The sequence below is a fragment of the Propithecus coquereli genome, unplaced genomic scaffold (assembly GCF_000956105.1).
Source record: "Propithecus coquereli isolate 6110/MARCELLA unplaced genomic scaffold, Pcoq_1.0 Scaffold64, whole genome shotgun sequence".
NCBI classification, from domain to species: domain Eukaryota; kingdom Metazoa; phylum Chordata; class Mammalia; order Primates; family Indriidae; genus Propithecus; species Propithecus coquereli.
In genome coordinates, this window is record NW_012152396.1 from 1444543 (window position 1) to 1460116 (window position 15574).

A 15574-nucleotide genomic window follows, 5' to 3' on the forward strand; every position below is an offset into this window, starting at 1 on the left:
GGAAGATGTAAATAATGTATACATACTTGTATGTGATGGGATGGGAAATATTTAAATTCTAGGTTTTTGGTTTTTTTTAAGGAAGAAACTGAATGAATGTTTATAAGGAAAAAATTAATAAATAGTTATGTTTGGCCATGAATCCTGACTTTGCATTACTTTTTATTTTTGCCATAGGTAGTCCCAAACTAAACACATTCCAAGGGAAATATTGATGGGATATGTAATATGTTGAATATTTGAAATTTGTTAGGCGTTATTTTCTGTAATGTTCACAACCACCCTGGAAGTTAGTATCAGTGTCTTACATACTAGAAAATTAAAGCTTAGAAATTATATATGGTATTAATTAAGACTAGGGTTTAAAAACTCAAATATGCCTGAACTTGAAGCCAATGTTTTTTTTTCATTAATATATACTAATACAATGAGAATAGTCAGAAAAATAATGAATTAATCATTTGTTGACCTTTCCATTCAGCTGTTATCTAATATTGTCTTCATTATAAATCATTAAGGAATATTAACAAACAATATTGGAAAATTATTTACCCTGATGCCTAAATTCCAAAAAGAAATGTGTATTTTAGAACTATTCTCAGAGTATCATTATTTAGAGGCATTTATGTTAGAGGCATTTGTGTTTGGACCTTCTGGTTGAGAATATTTAATGGTAGTAGCCACAGTTGCTCAAAGTCATTAATGGTATTTGAGGAGAAGACTAGGAGTTAAAATGCTTGTCCATGCTGATATGGACTGTGTCTGCCTGCTTTAAAAATGCCTTGTTACTTTGCACGTACAGTATTTACAAAGCATCTACTGTATGTAAAGAAATAACGCACACATTAAGTATATTTTGATAATTAGGTTTATTTACGTCCATTGTACTGAATGTAAATTATTAATTCCTCATATAATATCTGGAATGACGCATTTTTCAACATAAAGGTTAGAAGTAATTATTCCTTTAAGACTTAAACAACCATGGTTAATAGAAGTTTTACTAAAAGATTGCATATGCTCCTGTTTTAAACAGCATAATGAATACAGTGTCACATTTTCTGCTGACCTCAGTTCACCTTTACAAGCATGCAGCAAAACATAGCTTTCTTTGCTAATCTATATACATCTGATGGCTCCTGTCTATGTTATTTTGTCTTCACATTGCAGATCTGCTTGAAGCACCTGACTCCCCACTCTCACATTTAGGATGCTGCCTGTTTTCTAGGCAGCAATGAAGGTTGCAAGGGGAAATGTATAACCCAATTTATTAAGTTGATAAACATTTTACAGAAGTAGTCGGGTTGGTGTAGACAAATGCATGGGCGGGTAACTACTACTGCCTTTGTTCTCATTTTCTGAGTTGCTTTAGCGTTTTCTTAATAAACCTGTATGTTAGCAGTCAGGACCCTGTCCCATTCTTTAGTTACGGCAGAAAAAGAATTCCCAAACTGTGAAGGAATAGTAAAATTTCTGGCAAGAAAAGGTTAAAATGGCAGCACGCTCATGACTGACTGGGTGCCCAGTACCCTATCTCTTATGTGCAGTTTCTGAAAAGCTCAGAAAACTGAAAGTATTTTTTTTTAATTCAGTTCAAACTTAACCTGACCTGAGGTTAACAGTCTTTATCCCACTTAGTGTTAAAACTCTTTGTTTCACTGCTAAGTATTAGTGCATTTGATTTAACACCTCTGGAAGAGTGGGAGTGGTTACTTGATATATATAGCAGATGCACTGTATTTCTTTTCTAAAGTTTTGAATTCTGAAATTTTGAGTTTGTTTTCTAAAATCTTTTCTAAAAATTTTGAATTCTGAAACATCTGGCTCCAAGGGTTTCAGATAAGGGATTGTGGACCAAAATCAGGAAGGTGTTTTCAAAAGTGCTTTTTCTCTGGTGTCTTTGTCTTATTATCGACAGGTTATGTAGCAAAATGTGAAATTATGCTGGACTTACTGCCAAAACAGCTGGGTTAGCTGCTTCCCCTATGTAAGTATACTCTTAGGCTTAGAGGAACTCAAGTTCTCACAGCTAGAAACCAGCAGACCTGGGGATTCGAAATCTTTCATTTTCCAGTGCTTACACACTCTTAATTGCTGTACTATACTGCTTTTATTGTGGGTCTTTTTTGGGGAAACCACACTTAGGGATTTCTACTGATCAACCCCAAGCCTCTTTGTCAGATCCATATGGGACTTCAGTTGCACATTCCTCTTATCAAAAGTTTGAGACTTGCCTTGCCTTACTCCTCTCTGTGTAGCTGTCATCGCTCTTAACATTTCATTTTTCTCTAAGCTTGGGTGGGAATATGACACCTAGTGGCTTCCCCAGCACCTTTCCCCCCAACTTCTTGCTAAGCCTGATGGACAGCTATTCAGGCCTTTTCCATTTCAAGGATCTTGCTGTTAATCACTATGGGGATAAATAAAAGTAACATACATAAATTAATAGCATAAAAATAATATAGGGCAGTTACAAAGAATGACTCTTGCTGTTTTCACCCTAGAGTTCTCCATAGAATCACATTTTAATTTCTGTTCTTTATTTCTGAAGATGGAGTCACCACTTATTCCCCTTCTGGCTCCATCTTTAGATGCATTTCAGGTCTGATGATAGTTGAAAGGGGAAAAATAGCAGAGCGTTTGTTTTCTGTAGACAATTTGAACCAGGTAACTTCCAGACTGAATGATATCCAGTTTATTTTAATAGATCTTTACCCTGACTAAAAATGAACTACTCTGGGTATTTCTACACTGCACTTGTCTCCAGCTAGGTGAGTCTTTTACTAGCGGAGTATGTGGCACTTAAATAGGCATTCAAAAATTCAACATACAGTGCACCTGTTAAGGGATATGGGAGATAAGGAAATGGCCCCTTTGGGGGGCATCTAACTACCTAAATTCCCATCCTAGTTCCGCTTACTTTGACACTTGGAACAAGTAGCTTCTCAGTGCCTGTTTCCTCACTGGTAGGTAAATGGGGCTAATGACGGTGTCTCTGGCACTAGATTGCTAGTAAATTAATGAAAAGCACTTAGAACAGTGCCTGGCACGCAGTAAGAGGGCAATAGATTCCCTAAGGGGCGGGGGCGCTTTGCCTGATGGTCTTCCTTCAGGCCGAGACGATGGGGAAGCCTTTGATTTTTCTACCGCGCGGTGCCTCTCCCCTGACGAGTTTTAAGTCCATGCAGACGCCTCTCTCCGTCTCCACCAGCCGCACTGGAGAAGCGAGTGCTCCAAAACCCAGCCCGGCCCACGCCAGGTGACGAGGGCAGCTGACGCCCTCTGGCCCGCGCGTCCGCCCTCGTTCCCCACCCGATTCCGGAATCTCCTCCCCCGCTCGCCCGGGTACCGGCGCGGCCCCGCCCCGGCTGCCGCGTGACCCGACGAGCCCGCCACGCACGCGGGGCCGCGAGGGCGGCGGGCGGGGGCCGAGGGCTGAGGAGCGTTCTGTGGCGACGGCGGGGGCGGGGCCACGTCGCAGACCCGCCCCCGCCGGCGGCTGCCTCCGCGCGCCAAAGTCGAACCCCGAGACCCGCCGGCGGGCTGCGGAGCCCACCGACCGCTAGTCAGCCGAGGTTCGGCGGCGCGGCCGGGCTCGCGCGCACCTGTGGCCGCCTCCAGCCTCCCCCGCCGACGCCCTCGGAGCCGCCGCGAGACCAGGAATGGCCAGCCCGCCCAAGAGAAGCTGCCCGTCTCCCGCAGCCAGCTCTGAGGGGACGCGCATCAAGAAAATCTCTATCGAAGGGAACATCGGTAAGGACGCCCCGGAAATGTTGGGCCCAAAGCGCGGGGGTTAAGGTGGCGGCTGAAGCTCTGCTTCGCCGCATCTCTCTGCTGCTCCTCAGTGAAGTCTTTCCCTACAGCCTGGCCGGGTGGACGCGCCCTCGGCTTCCCTTCCCGCCCAGAGCATCCTTCTCCTGCCTCCCGCCGCGGCCCGGGGTCAGGCCGGGCGCCAGGCCTGCGGGCTGTGCGGGGCGCTCCGAGCCCTTGCACCCTCTCTGTTGCGAACTTGCAGAGGACAGGGCTTTGGGGGGGAGAGGGCGTCAGAGTTCTCGAGGTACAGTATACACACGTTCAATTCACCCTATTTAGTTGTACTCTTCTGTGAGGTTTGACAAACGAATGCGGTTTCACTACCACCACGGGCGAGACAGAGGACATTTCTATCGCCTCCAGAAATCCCTTCCTGTTCCTTCGTGGTCAGCTCCCTCCCCCTCCCTATCCCCTGGCAACCATGGATCTGAATCTATCCCTGCAAGGTTTGCCTTTTCGAGAATGTTATATGGATGGAATCGTAGAGTGTACAGTCCTTTTGTGTCTTCTTTCATTTAGCATAATGTTTTTGAAATTCATTCGTGTTACTTGTTTCTGTAGTTTGTTCCTTTTTATTGCTGAGTAGTATTCCACTACGTGGATATTCTACAGTTTACCTACTCCCCAGTAAACATTTGGGTTGTTTACAATTTTTTAGTGATTATTAGCGAAGTTGCCATAAACATTCGAGTACGAGGGAAGAGGTTTTTGATCTTAATAGCATCGAGTTCCTCACCTCCTCCTCCACATCGAAGTAAACATTGGGTTATGATTCAAAGAGCACTAACCCTTCTGTTCTTAACCCAGATGGGGACAGACTACGCCATGCATGTCATTTTGCAAGATATTAATACATACGAACTTCCCATTCTTCTGTATTTCCTACTACAGAACATCTAACCCTGACACTTCCTGTTTTGATAGTTTTTTTTTTTTTTTTGGCTCCCGGTTGGGTGCTGGTCATTCTTGCACGCAGCAAATGGTTTTTAATTCTTACCACATTCAAACCACTGTAAGGCAAGGCGAGCAGATGTTTAAGCATTTAAAGGAATAGAAAAAAGCTGAACACATTCTCGAAGAGGACTTATTTCATTGCTCCAGTAGTAAGGCACCAATGGAGAAGACTATACAATAGACCCTCATTTTCTCTTAGCAGTGTAAGTTTTTTGAGGCTGCATGTTTACAAGCATGATTCGTCACAGCTACTTACTGGATAAAGAAGACCCTGTGTAAAGACAGGAGAAGGTAGTTGAACAAAACCATCTCAAGAGTAAATTTGAATGAACCCCTCAAATCAATACCACATGGATTAATCACCTCTCTCTCAAATCCAGTTAGGCAGCATGTCATATTTAGAAATCTACTTTTCCCCAAATGTCTTTAGTCTTCCCAGCACCTGTAATGATTTTGTAACATATCACCCATCTCCAGTTTCTCTTTACTACTTCCAGAGTAGTCTTCTGTATGCAAATGTCATTGTGTTGTCCCTTGCTTAACATTCGTCACTGACTTCCCCGTTACTGCCACTGCAAGAAGTTGCAAACTCATGGCCTGCGTTTGCTCTGTATTGGCCTGCACACATTGAAAAAAAAATTTTTAATTTGTAGCTTTTAAAAATTTTGGGATTTCCCATAAACATCTAGATTATTGGCTTTTGAAAAATCCGAAGATCTGATAACACTCGGCCTACATTTCTTCGTATGGCAACAATTGGTATTTAGATGGAGCGTGTTCGTCACCGTTTGTTGTCTCCCTGACAATAGGCTCTGTCAGTTGGTGTTTATTATTGCTCTTGTACTGTTGTTCATGTTCCCTTTACCTTATTTGCCAGATCCAAATAAACTATAAATATACAAATTGTTAATCTGCGTGTAGAAGACTATTTTGCAATTCCTCTATCCTTCCTAGAATTTGAACTTCACCTGATTATTTTAGTTTTGTATTCATATAACCCATCTTCTCATGTTCTGTGTTACTGAAGTGATCCTTTCTGTTAGATTTGTGGAGGACTTACCTACTTTTTATCTTAATAGTCTGTTCACAATGACTTCTAGCATTATAATGCCTACTTGGCATTAGGAATTCTGTGAATTTCCATGACTTTTTAAAGTATTAACATCAGTGTCCTTGGCTCTTGTTCTCCTGGCCTTTACAGAAAATTAACTTATTAATTAGCTTATTTTCTAGTGTCCACTTCCCCTCCCAAAAGTTAAGAAACTGGATATTAGTTTGAGTGGGAACTACAGCTAACCATTGTTACTCTGCTTGAATTAAATGTTAACTATTATGACTTAAAGTTTTAAAGTATGAGCGGTGCATAGTGACTCATCCCTGTAATCCTAGAGCTTTGAGAGGCTGAAGCTGGAGGATTGCTTGAGGCCAGAAGTTTGAGACCAGCCTGGGCAGCATAGCGAGACACCATCTGTACAAAAAATAGAAAACTTGGCTGGGCATGGTGGCATGTGCTTGTAGCTGCAGATACTCAGGAGGCTGAGGCAGGAGACTCGCTTGAGTCCAGGAGTTTGAGATTTCAGTGAGCTATCATGGCACCACTGCACTCTAGCCTGGGTGCCAGTGAGACCTTGTCTCAAAAAAAAAATTTTTTTTAAGGTGTGACCACATGGACTTTTTCTGCTTATAAGTAGTGTTAGAAGAAAGTTGAATGCTCTAGCTGTGCTTTCAGACTCTAGCATATGCCTGATGTTTTAATGTGTTCCTTTAGTGCTCTTTCTGAATATGTTATTCTCCTTTCCCTCTTGCACCTAGCTCAGTGATTGGTGATTTTTTTATGTGCTTCCATTTACCATTCTTTTACATGCCTTACAGTCCCTTAGCTTACCCTTGCCATGCTAAATTTTGGTCACCAGTGTTTTTCCCGTGATTAAATCTAATATTCATCAAGTTTATCTGTAAAAGTTTTTCTTCTCTCCTCTGGAGATAATATGACTTTTGTGTTTTGCTTCTCAGCTGTCTCTCTGTGTCACCTTATTTACTGCCCCCCCTTCTTTTTTTTTTTTTTTTTTTTTTTTTTGCTCTGTGTGTGATTTTTTAAAGTTCTTCCAGTTTTTTTCTTCTTTTCTGTTGCCCTGTATAATGTCCTAGATTTGAATATAGTTCTGCAAGTCAAAGGTAAGTTCTTTTTGCTCTCCTTGGTTCCAGTTTATAAGGAAGAGGAAGATCTGCTTGCTAGTGTATTAAAATTATTTATATGTTCTTGTGCGTGTGTGTGTATGTGTGTGTAAGGGGAGAGAGAGAGAGAGAGAAAACATTATGTTGACCAGATATCTACTATAACTACACACATTTGGTGACTTCAGATATAAAGGGTGTGGTGGTCATTAAGAGTAGTGATACACCTTGTAAGATTCTAGATCAAGACCATCCCTATTATTATATATAATGTATTCCTAGATAATTTTAAAATAGTGAACATAATATGTCCTTATTACACATGAACTATTTTCCTTTTTCTTTCCCCACTGAGAAATTAGCGAATGATCAGGGAAAAATAAAGTACATGTGTCTTTTTTTAAGGGTTTGGTAGAGTGTATGCACAGTGCGCAGAACCATGAAAGAGAAGCAGAGAGAACATGGCTATTGCTTGTAGGAAGTGCTTTGCAAAAATGCTTTCACAAATTCTTTTAGCTATAATGCCTATTCATGTCATATAGTAATCATACTATTTCACATTCTAAAACTGTAGGCATTGGATGTATCTTCATTTTGTTTTCATAGTTACTTGGTTGTTTCTTAATTGGTTTTAGATAGAAGAGAACTGAGCTTGTTTGTAGGCTAGAAGAATGGAACCAGTAGAGAGGAAGTTTTGAAAATGGAATGACTGTCACTGTGCTGGTACTTTACTTGTTATCAAAACAGTTTCCATGAGGAGAGTACTATTATCTCCGTTGTATTATGAAGAAACTGGCCCAGACAGGTTCAGGGACTTGTCCAAAATCACACACCTAGTTGAATGGGAGGATAATCTTAACCACTTCCCAGAAAGTTAGAAAGTTGTCTCTCTAATTGCTTGGCTGAGGAAAGTGAGTCTAGGATAAGATCTTTTTTTTTTTCTGCCATAACATCCTGCCTAAAATTTCACTGGGTTTTTAATTCCTCTGTTTCAGGGCTTCGCTAAACTGAAAGTAATAAAAAACAAATGTGCTTAACACAATTGGGCAAGGGAGCCTTTTCATTTTCATTTTTTAAAAAACATGAAGAGAAAGTTTAGGACGGTGAATGTTTGGGGTTTTTTGTATTTGCTATTATAAATCTTGTAAATACTTATGACTATTTGGCTTTTTTTTTTTTCCCCTGACAAGTTTTCTTCCTCAATTTTACCTTTCCTCTCACAACAGCTGCAGGGAAGACAACATTTGTAAATATCCTTAAGCAAGTCTGTGAGGATTGGGAAGTGGTTCCTGAACCTGTCGCCAGATGGTGCAATGTTAAAAGTACTCAAGATGAATTTGAGGTATGAAAATAAAGTTTAAATAAATAAAATAAAAACCTTTTGGTTTAGAGGAGCAGTAGTATTGAATCTCTTGGCTTTTTTTCTTTTCCAATAAAACTTTCAAATCTAACTTTAAGTCTGTGTCTTCATCTGGGCAGTAGTTATGTGGATGTATATACAGTCCACTCTCCGTCTGTGGCTTCCACATCTGTGGATTCAACCAACCATGAATTGAAAATATTTGGAAAAAAAATAACAATACAACAATAAAAAATAATACAAATAGAAAATACTGTATAATTATAACATAACATTTACTTCGTATTAAGTATTATAAGCAATCTAGAGATGATTTAAAATATATTGGAGGATATGCATGGGTTATATGCAAATTCTAGGCCATTTTATGAAAGAGACTTGAGCACCTGTGGATTTTGGTATCTGAGGGGGGCTCCTGGAACCAATGCCCGACAGATGCTAAGGGATGACTGTATATGTAAACATCAAGCTATGCATTTAAGATTTGTGTACTTTATTGCATCTAAGTAAAGTTTTTAAAAAGTTAAAGTGAATAAAGAAGTCTTAAAAAATCTAATTGCAAATTAAATTCCTTGAGTAGCTTTTAATATTTTGTTTAAAAACAAGCAAACAAGAAAAATCAAAAAAGACTCCCCAATAACTGAGTTTTATCAGTTTATCTTTTAAGCCTTTTGTCTTAGAGAAAAATCACTTATTTCTCATTTTGGCTGGGTCGATTTTTTGCGGGGTGTTGCCTCGGTTCTTTGGTTCCTTGCTTGGAAAAATCGCAAGCGGGGCTGGAGCAACGGAATGATGACAGACACTTAGCACTTCCACATGAGCAGCTTTTATTGCAGGCTTTGCAGCCTAGAAATAGAAAGTGAAAGTCCATGCCCTGAGGGGAAACCGGTCTGTCTCCGTGAGTGGAGAAGATGGTGGGGTCTTACCACACTTCTACTTTTATGTCTATACCTTATGATATACTAAATGGTGGGTGAAATATTCATGAATTTCCTGGGAAAAAGGGTGGAGAGTTCTTAGAGCTAAGGGCCCTTCCCAATTTTATCTTTATAGGGTAACTTCCAGGGGTTGCCATGACATTTGTGAACTGTCATGGTGCTGGTGGGTGTGATTTTTACTATGCTAATGTATATTAATGGAGAAAAGGTCACCTTTGGACATGAGCTCCTGGTTTCTCTGCATGCTCCTGGTGGGGATAAGTCCCTAACCTCAAGTTCCTGCTGTTGTGGGTTTGGTTCTAAATGCTCCTTGGTCTCTTCATTTTTGACCCCCTCCTCTTTTCCTGTGGTTAGGGCTGCCAGCCTGCACCTGTTCCTAACGATTTCTTCGTATTTTCATTCTTGCCAGACTTCCCTTCTGGGCACAAGTTTCAATTTCCCAGCACTTTTCTATTCTTGCAAATGAGAAAGAAAGGGAATAACAAAGTTAAATTTCACTTTTTTTTTAGCAAAATTTTGGTTATGTGTGTAGGACAGAGTGCTAAGACTTTCATTTCTGCAGAAATGAAAGTTGAAATTGAAGCAATAAAGCAGAAACCTTAATGGAAATGTATGCTAGAAACTTACTTTGTTTGAAGAGGACAGAGGGTTAAAAAAATGTCTCTTAATGTTTGGATGTTGGTACGAGGAATTCTGAGAATAATAATTGAGTATTTAAAATGTAAATCACATATGCAAAGAGGAATCACTAGCAAGATACTTAGTAGACTTTGAGGATACATGGTTTTGAAAACCAAAAATACTTTCTCACACAGCTTCTATTTAGGCCTGGGGCCCAATTCAGTAACCCTAATCTTTAGAATATCCAGAACTAAATCATAAAGGGACTTTCTTTCCATATGGACCCCATTTTATTAAGATACTGATGTTTTACATTTGGTCTTTGAGGGAGAAAGGTGGGGTTAGCCTTCAGTAAAATCTTAAAATGGGTAAATTATTTGCTTTTTTTCAATTTTTTAATTGACATATCTTTATAGAACAGTATATGAGCCCTATGTATGTATAGTTTGAAGAACAATTTTAAAGCCAACATCTTTGTAATCCTTAGGCAGGTCAAACAAATAGAACAGTATCATTCATTCCAGAAGTCCCCGCTTATCCTTTCCAATCACAATATCTTCTTCCCTAGGGTGACAACTTGCTAGAGGTAATCAGCTGACATACTCTTGTGATAATAGTTTCCCTGCTTTCTAAAAATGATTGACCACACATGAACATATCTCTAAGAAATGCAATTTAGTTTTGTCTCTCAATGTTATAGAAATGGAATTATACTATTTGTATTCTTTTTCTCCTTTACTTAATAAGTTTATAAAGTTTGTCCATATTGTTGCATGCAGCTATAGCTTGTTCATTTTCATTGTTATATGTAGTATTTAATTTTATTTATATATCACTATTTGTCCATTTTGTACCTTTGAATTTTGAGTGGTTTCTAGTTTAGTTGTTCTTGTAAACAGCATTGCTCTGAACATGAATTCTGGTGCACACATGTAAGAGTTTCTCTAGGATTAAGAAGTGAAGTTACTTGCTGGCTGGGTATGCTTTTGATGCTTGTTTTCCAAAGTGGCTTACCAGTTTTCTCTCCCCACAGTGTAACTAAGCTCAAATTAGTCCATGTCTTTGCCAACATTTAGTGTTGTCTGGCTCCCTAATTTTTATCATTCTGCTGAGTGTTTATTTTCTTTTATGTTTTTTTATATGTATTTCCCTGATTGCTAATTAGACTGTATTCCTTTTTATATGTTTATTAGCCATTTGGATTTCTTTTGTGAAGTGCCTATTTAGGTCTTTTTGCCTATTTCCCTTTGGGTCATCTGCCTTCTTTCTCTGGAATTCTTATCTCCCTAAGTATGTATTGTGGCCTCTGGCTTTTTAAAGCCTTTCACTCAAGTGCCAACTCAAGTTTGCATACCTTTTGAAATGAGAGGTTTGAGTTCTAAAAACACCTCTTTTAGCCATGGGCTCCCATTTTGGGAGGTGGGAGGATTCCTTGAGGCCAGGAATTCAAGCCTCAGCCTGGGCAACTTAGCAAGACCCCATCTCTACAAAAATTAAAAATTAACAAAATGTGGTGACATGCGCCTGTAATCCAGGCTACTTGGAAGGCTGAGGCAGGAGGGTCTCTGGAGTCCAGGAATTTAAGGTTGCAGTGAGCTGTGATGATACAATTGTACTCTAGCCTGGGAGACAGCAAGATCCTGTCTCAAAAAAAAAAAAAAAAGTCATTGAATTTAGATCAATCCATTCTGTTAGGCCCATAATTCGTAACCAGTGGAAGGAACTCATAAGACTCTCAAGGATTTGGGTGCTTTATAAAATAGCAGACAGTCCCCTGGGGGTTCAAATCTGTCGGATGCCTCCTAGTTAAAAAGCATTGCCTCAGTGAATCACTGTTAGTGTTGGGAGTATATTGAACCCTTTAGTTCTGGTGCAGAGGAGAGGTTGAAAACATTGCATTAATATATATGGGAAGACAATTTGTAATAAGGTTATCTGTTGAGCTTGAAATTGGAGCCCAGAAGAATTAATTAGATTATGTTAATGGCTGATGTCATTGGAGTATGACACGTCGATGTATCTGTCTTCATTTTAAGACTTACAGCTTCATGACTCTGATATTCATGTTTATGGGCTGGGTCATTTTCTTTCCATGTACTAAAATCAGAATGTGAAACTGGCCATTCTTTATAACTAGCATGAAGATGATCCTATTATTATTAACATATCGTTTCATCAGATAGTTCATTGCAATCCAGTCATGTCTCCATGAGGTTGCAATTTGATTACCTTCATTGGATTTTGATGCACACTCTTGGAGGGAGCTTTAGTTTTTTTGTATGTATTGAGGGCTACTGTGTTGTTAATCCTTTATACTTCTAGACAGAGTTTCAGACAGTATAGGGATAGTATTTTGGGGATAAGGTTGTGAGGGTGAGTGGGTGCGTAGCTTCCCTGTATCTTTGGACATTTTCTTCTTTTGTTTCCCACTAAACTCAAGAAATGAGATTTTTCTTCCTTCATCCTGGAGCCCTTCTTCCCCAGACCCATGTGTTCCTTGGGGTTATAGTGTGAATCACCCACTATCCAAATCTCAGCATTCTTAGAATGCTGTCAGCAATGAGAAATGGACTGTTTTCAGCTTCAACCCTGGTAAAGCCATTCCAACTTTGGATATTATCCATTTGATCACACATCCTGGCAGTTGTAGAATTGAAAGAGTTGGGTCGTGGGTACCTCTGATCCCTTCCCTTAGTAACTAATCGTGCACCTGAATACTTAGCTTTTTTGTTTTGTTTTTAGCTTTTCTTACCTGCCACCTAGTGGCTGAAATGTTGCAATACTATTGATAAGCTACCACTAATTTTGGCAAAATAAGAGCAAAGTACCTATGAAGATTATGTAGACTCCCCTCCCCTCTCCTCCCCTGGTAAGATGATCCTTAAAACATACCACCCATATGATTATCAGTCTTTGTATTGAAGGTTTATTTCAAATAATAGTAATGATATACTTTATTAGGTGATTTATGTTATTTAGGCCCAAAGCTTTGATTTAATTCCTTTCTTTTAGCTTATATTTAAGATATTTAGGCTGTTAGGAAAATATTTGTCCTTTTTTTTTTTATTGAGCTGAATTCTTTTGGGGGATCATTATTATTATTAATTGTGAGGTACTATTTTACATTTTTTAATTAAAAAATCTAAAAATTTTTATTTTTTAATTGACAAAAATTATATATATCTGTGGTGTACAACATGATGTTTTAAAATACGTGTACATGTGGAATGGTTAAATCAAGCTAATTAACATATGCATTACCAGTACTATTTTACTTTTATTCAATATTTCTTAACACTAAAAAGCCACTGAAAAATTAGTAACTGTGAGAAAGAAGGTATAAAATATCCATGTCTGTGAAACAGTAGCATACTTTCTACTTTTGACAGGTCATTCTTGAAAATTAGGAATGCTTAATAAAGTACTTCCACTTGTACTTTCTGAAAGCATGTGATAACTTTTGTGGGCTAATTTATAATTGGTAGACTCTGATCTTTTTCGGTTGAATTTAATTCAGCTCTTTTGCAATGTTTACAAAATTCGACCTAGAATTAAAAGATGATATTTTATATCTTGGTATTTCTGTTTTTCATTTATCTTGGCAATAATCTATACTTCCCATAAAACAATGAAGTGTTCTATCATAAAGTGACAATGGATATGAATTACTAGAGAATAGAATAAAAATTATCAATAATCCTACCACCCTATATGTATCTTTTATATAGTTGAGATAATTTACTGTATCCAATTTTGGCAGGAAGTTACATAATTTTAATATTATAAAGTAATACCTGTTCACTGTTCAAAGTTAAGAAAATATCAGGGATTATTAAAAGAGGAGAATAAAACTTACCTATAACCTTATTACCCAGAGATAACTACAGATTTTAGTTGGTAAGACAGTGTAGAATTTTGTACTTTACTTCCTCCCCCCAATTAATACTTACCTCAAGGCAAGTAAAAATGTTATTAAAAATTTACTGTAAATGATTTTTAAAGGCAGCCTAATTTATTTTGTGCATGTACTATTACTTACTTAATACAAATGCCCAATAATAGTGGAATAATAACCTTCTCTTTGCTTAGCAGTGTAATACTTTGCATTTAAATCTGTATTCTAGATTATTTCTTTAAAATAAATTTCCAAAAGTGAAATTAATTGGGCCAAAATGTACTGATTTTTCTTTTTTAAAATAAATGTAGCTAAACTGCTTTCTAGAGATGTTCTACCAGTTTTTACTTAATGTAGTTTGAGGAATTCACAATTTTTATCTGTATTTTTTTCAGAGGAAAAAACTCTATAAAATAACACATTTTGGTAAAGATGGGGCACAGTATTTTTTGGGTAAATTTCTAATACATATTTTGTTCTTAACATTTATAATTGCAAAGAAAAAAAACTCAGCAATTTGTCTCAAACATTGCATGCATAGGATCAAATAGGTTATCCTGAAGAATCAGAAAATCACACTGCTAATTTTCTAATTTGATAGACTATTAAACTAAGAGACAAAAACTAACATCTTTAAATCTGGAAATACTATTGCAGACTTTTGATTCAGTTTTAATTTATCCTACCCCTCTTCCCAAAGTGCTAGGATTACAGGCATGAACCACCACATCTGGCCTCAGTTCTTCTTTGGCAAGATTCCTAGTTGGTGTCTTTCTTTAAATGAGGTGGATGTCTTCTGTGATGTTAGAATTGATCAGTCAGTTCAGGTGTTGTCAGCCTAATTCATCCATTATAAAATTCCCTATCACCTTTTCTCTCATGATTTTTAGCATCTATTGTTAATTGTTGCCTCGCTGCAGTATATCATTAGGTGTTATAAAAGGTGATATTCTTTCTCAGGCCTTCTGAATTTATTGGCTGAGATTCTTCAGTAAAGAAAACCTTTTCCTCATCTACTACTTCATTGCCTTAAAAGCATTTCTACAGAAAAGGCCAGAATAAAAATACTTGATACTGTTTTTTCTTCTTTGCCTACAAATTTCTGGAATAATTAATTCGCCCCCTAGCAACCTCAAAAGATGACTAGAGTTTTGGGGTTTTTTTTAGTATTATGAACTCATGGATTTTAGCCTTCTGTTCTTTTTGAATGTCCAAATTGTCCTATCTTTGACGAGTGGAAACCCCTTATGTTGGCTTCTTTGCCCTTGGCACAATCCCAGTAGTCTTTGATAGTTTCCTTGTTTTCTGGAACAAGGTATATGAAGCTTATTTTGTACATTTCCTTCCCCAAATTTAGAATCAGGTATGGAATTCTAATTCTTTTCCATGGGAAATACTTAGAGATCATAATCTGGATGGTATTTATGTTTATTCCTTTGGGGTTGTCATAGTTTATAGGCCTTTTGGTAGATAGAACTAAGAAAACTATATTTTATAGAAAGAAAAATAATTCATGTGTTTTAGATGCTATTTCTAATTCAGATGGAAGATTACAGAGTTTTTATTTCATTTTTAATTTTACATTTGTATTTTTTTCTTAACACTGAAAATACTGGTTCTAACACTAAGATTATTGAATTGCAAAATTGTGGGGAGGATCTATTTTGTTACATTCGAAGACCGAGTTACAAATTCAAATACCTGAGGGGGCCAGCAACCAAATGAATAAATCGAGCCTGTTATGAGAACCATCAGGGAATGGTGGGGGCTGATAAACTGGACAACATACACCCACCCAGTGGAGGCACGTGTGACTTG

At 38.0% G+C, this 15574-nt stretch overlaps 1 protein-coding gene across 1 annotated transcript in view; it reads left to right on the top strand.

The window, feature by feature from the left end:
* Positions 1-3518: 3518 nt before the first annotated feature.
* DCK (deoxycytidine kinase) overlaps positions 3519-15574 on the top strand; it is a 112357-nt gene continuing 100301 nt past the window's right edge. The window contains exons 1-3 of the mRNA XM_012659831.1: positions 3519-3753; positions 8169-8284; positions 14152-14198. Coding sequence (XP_012515285.1) covers positions 3663-3753; positions 8169-8284; positions 14152-14198 — 254 coding nt within the window. The 5' untranslated portion in view covers positions 3519-3662. The remainder of the gene's footprint in view (positions 3754-8168; positions 8285-14151; positions 14199-15574) is intronic.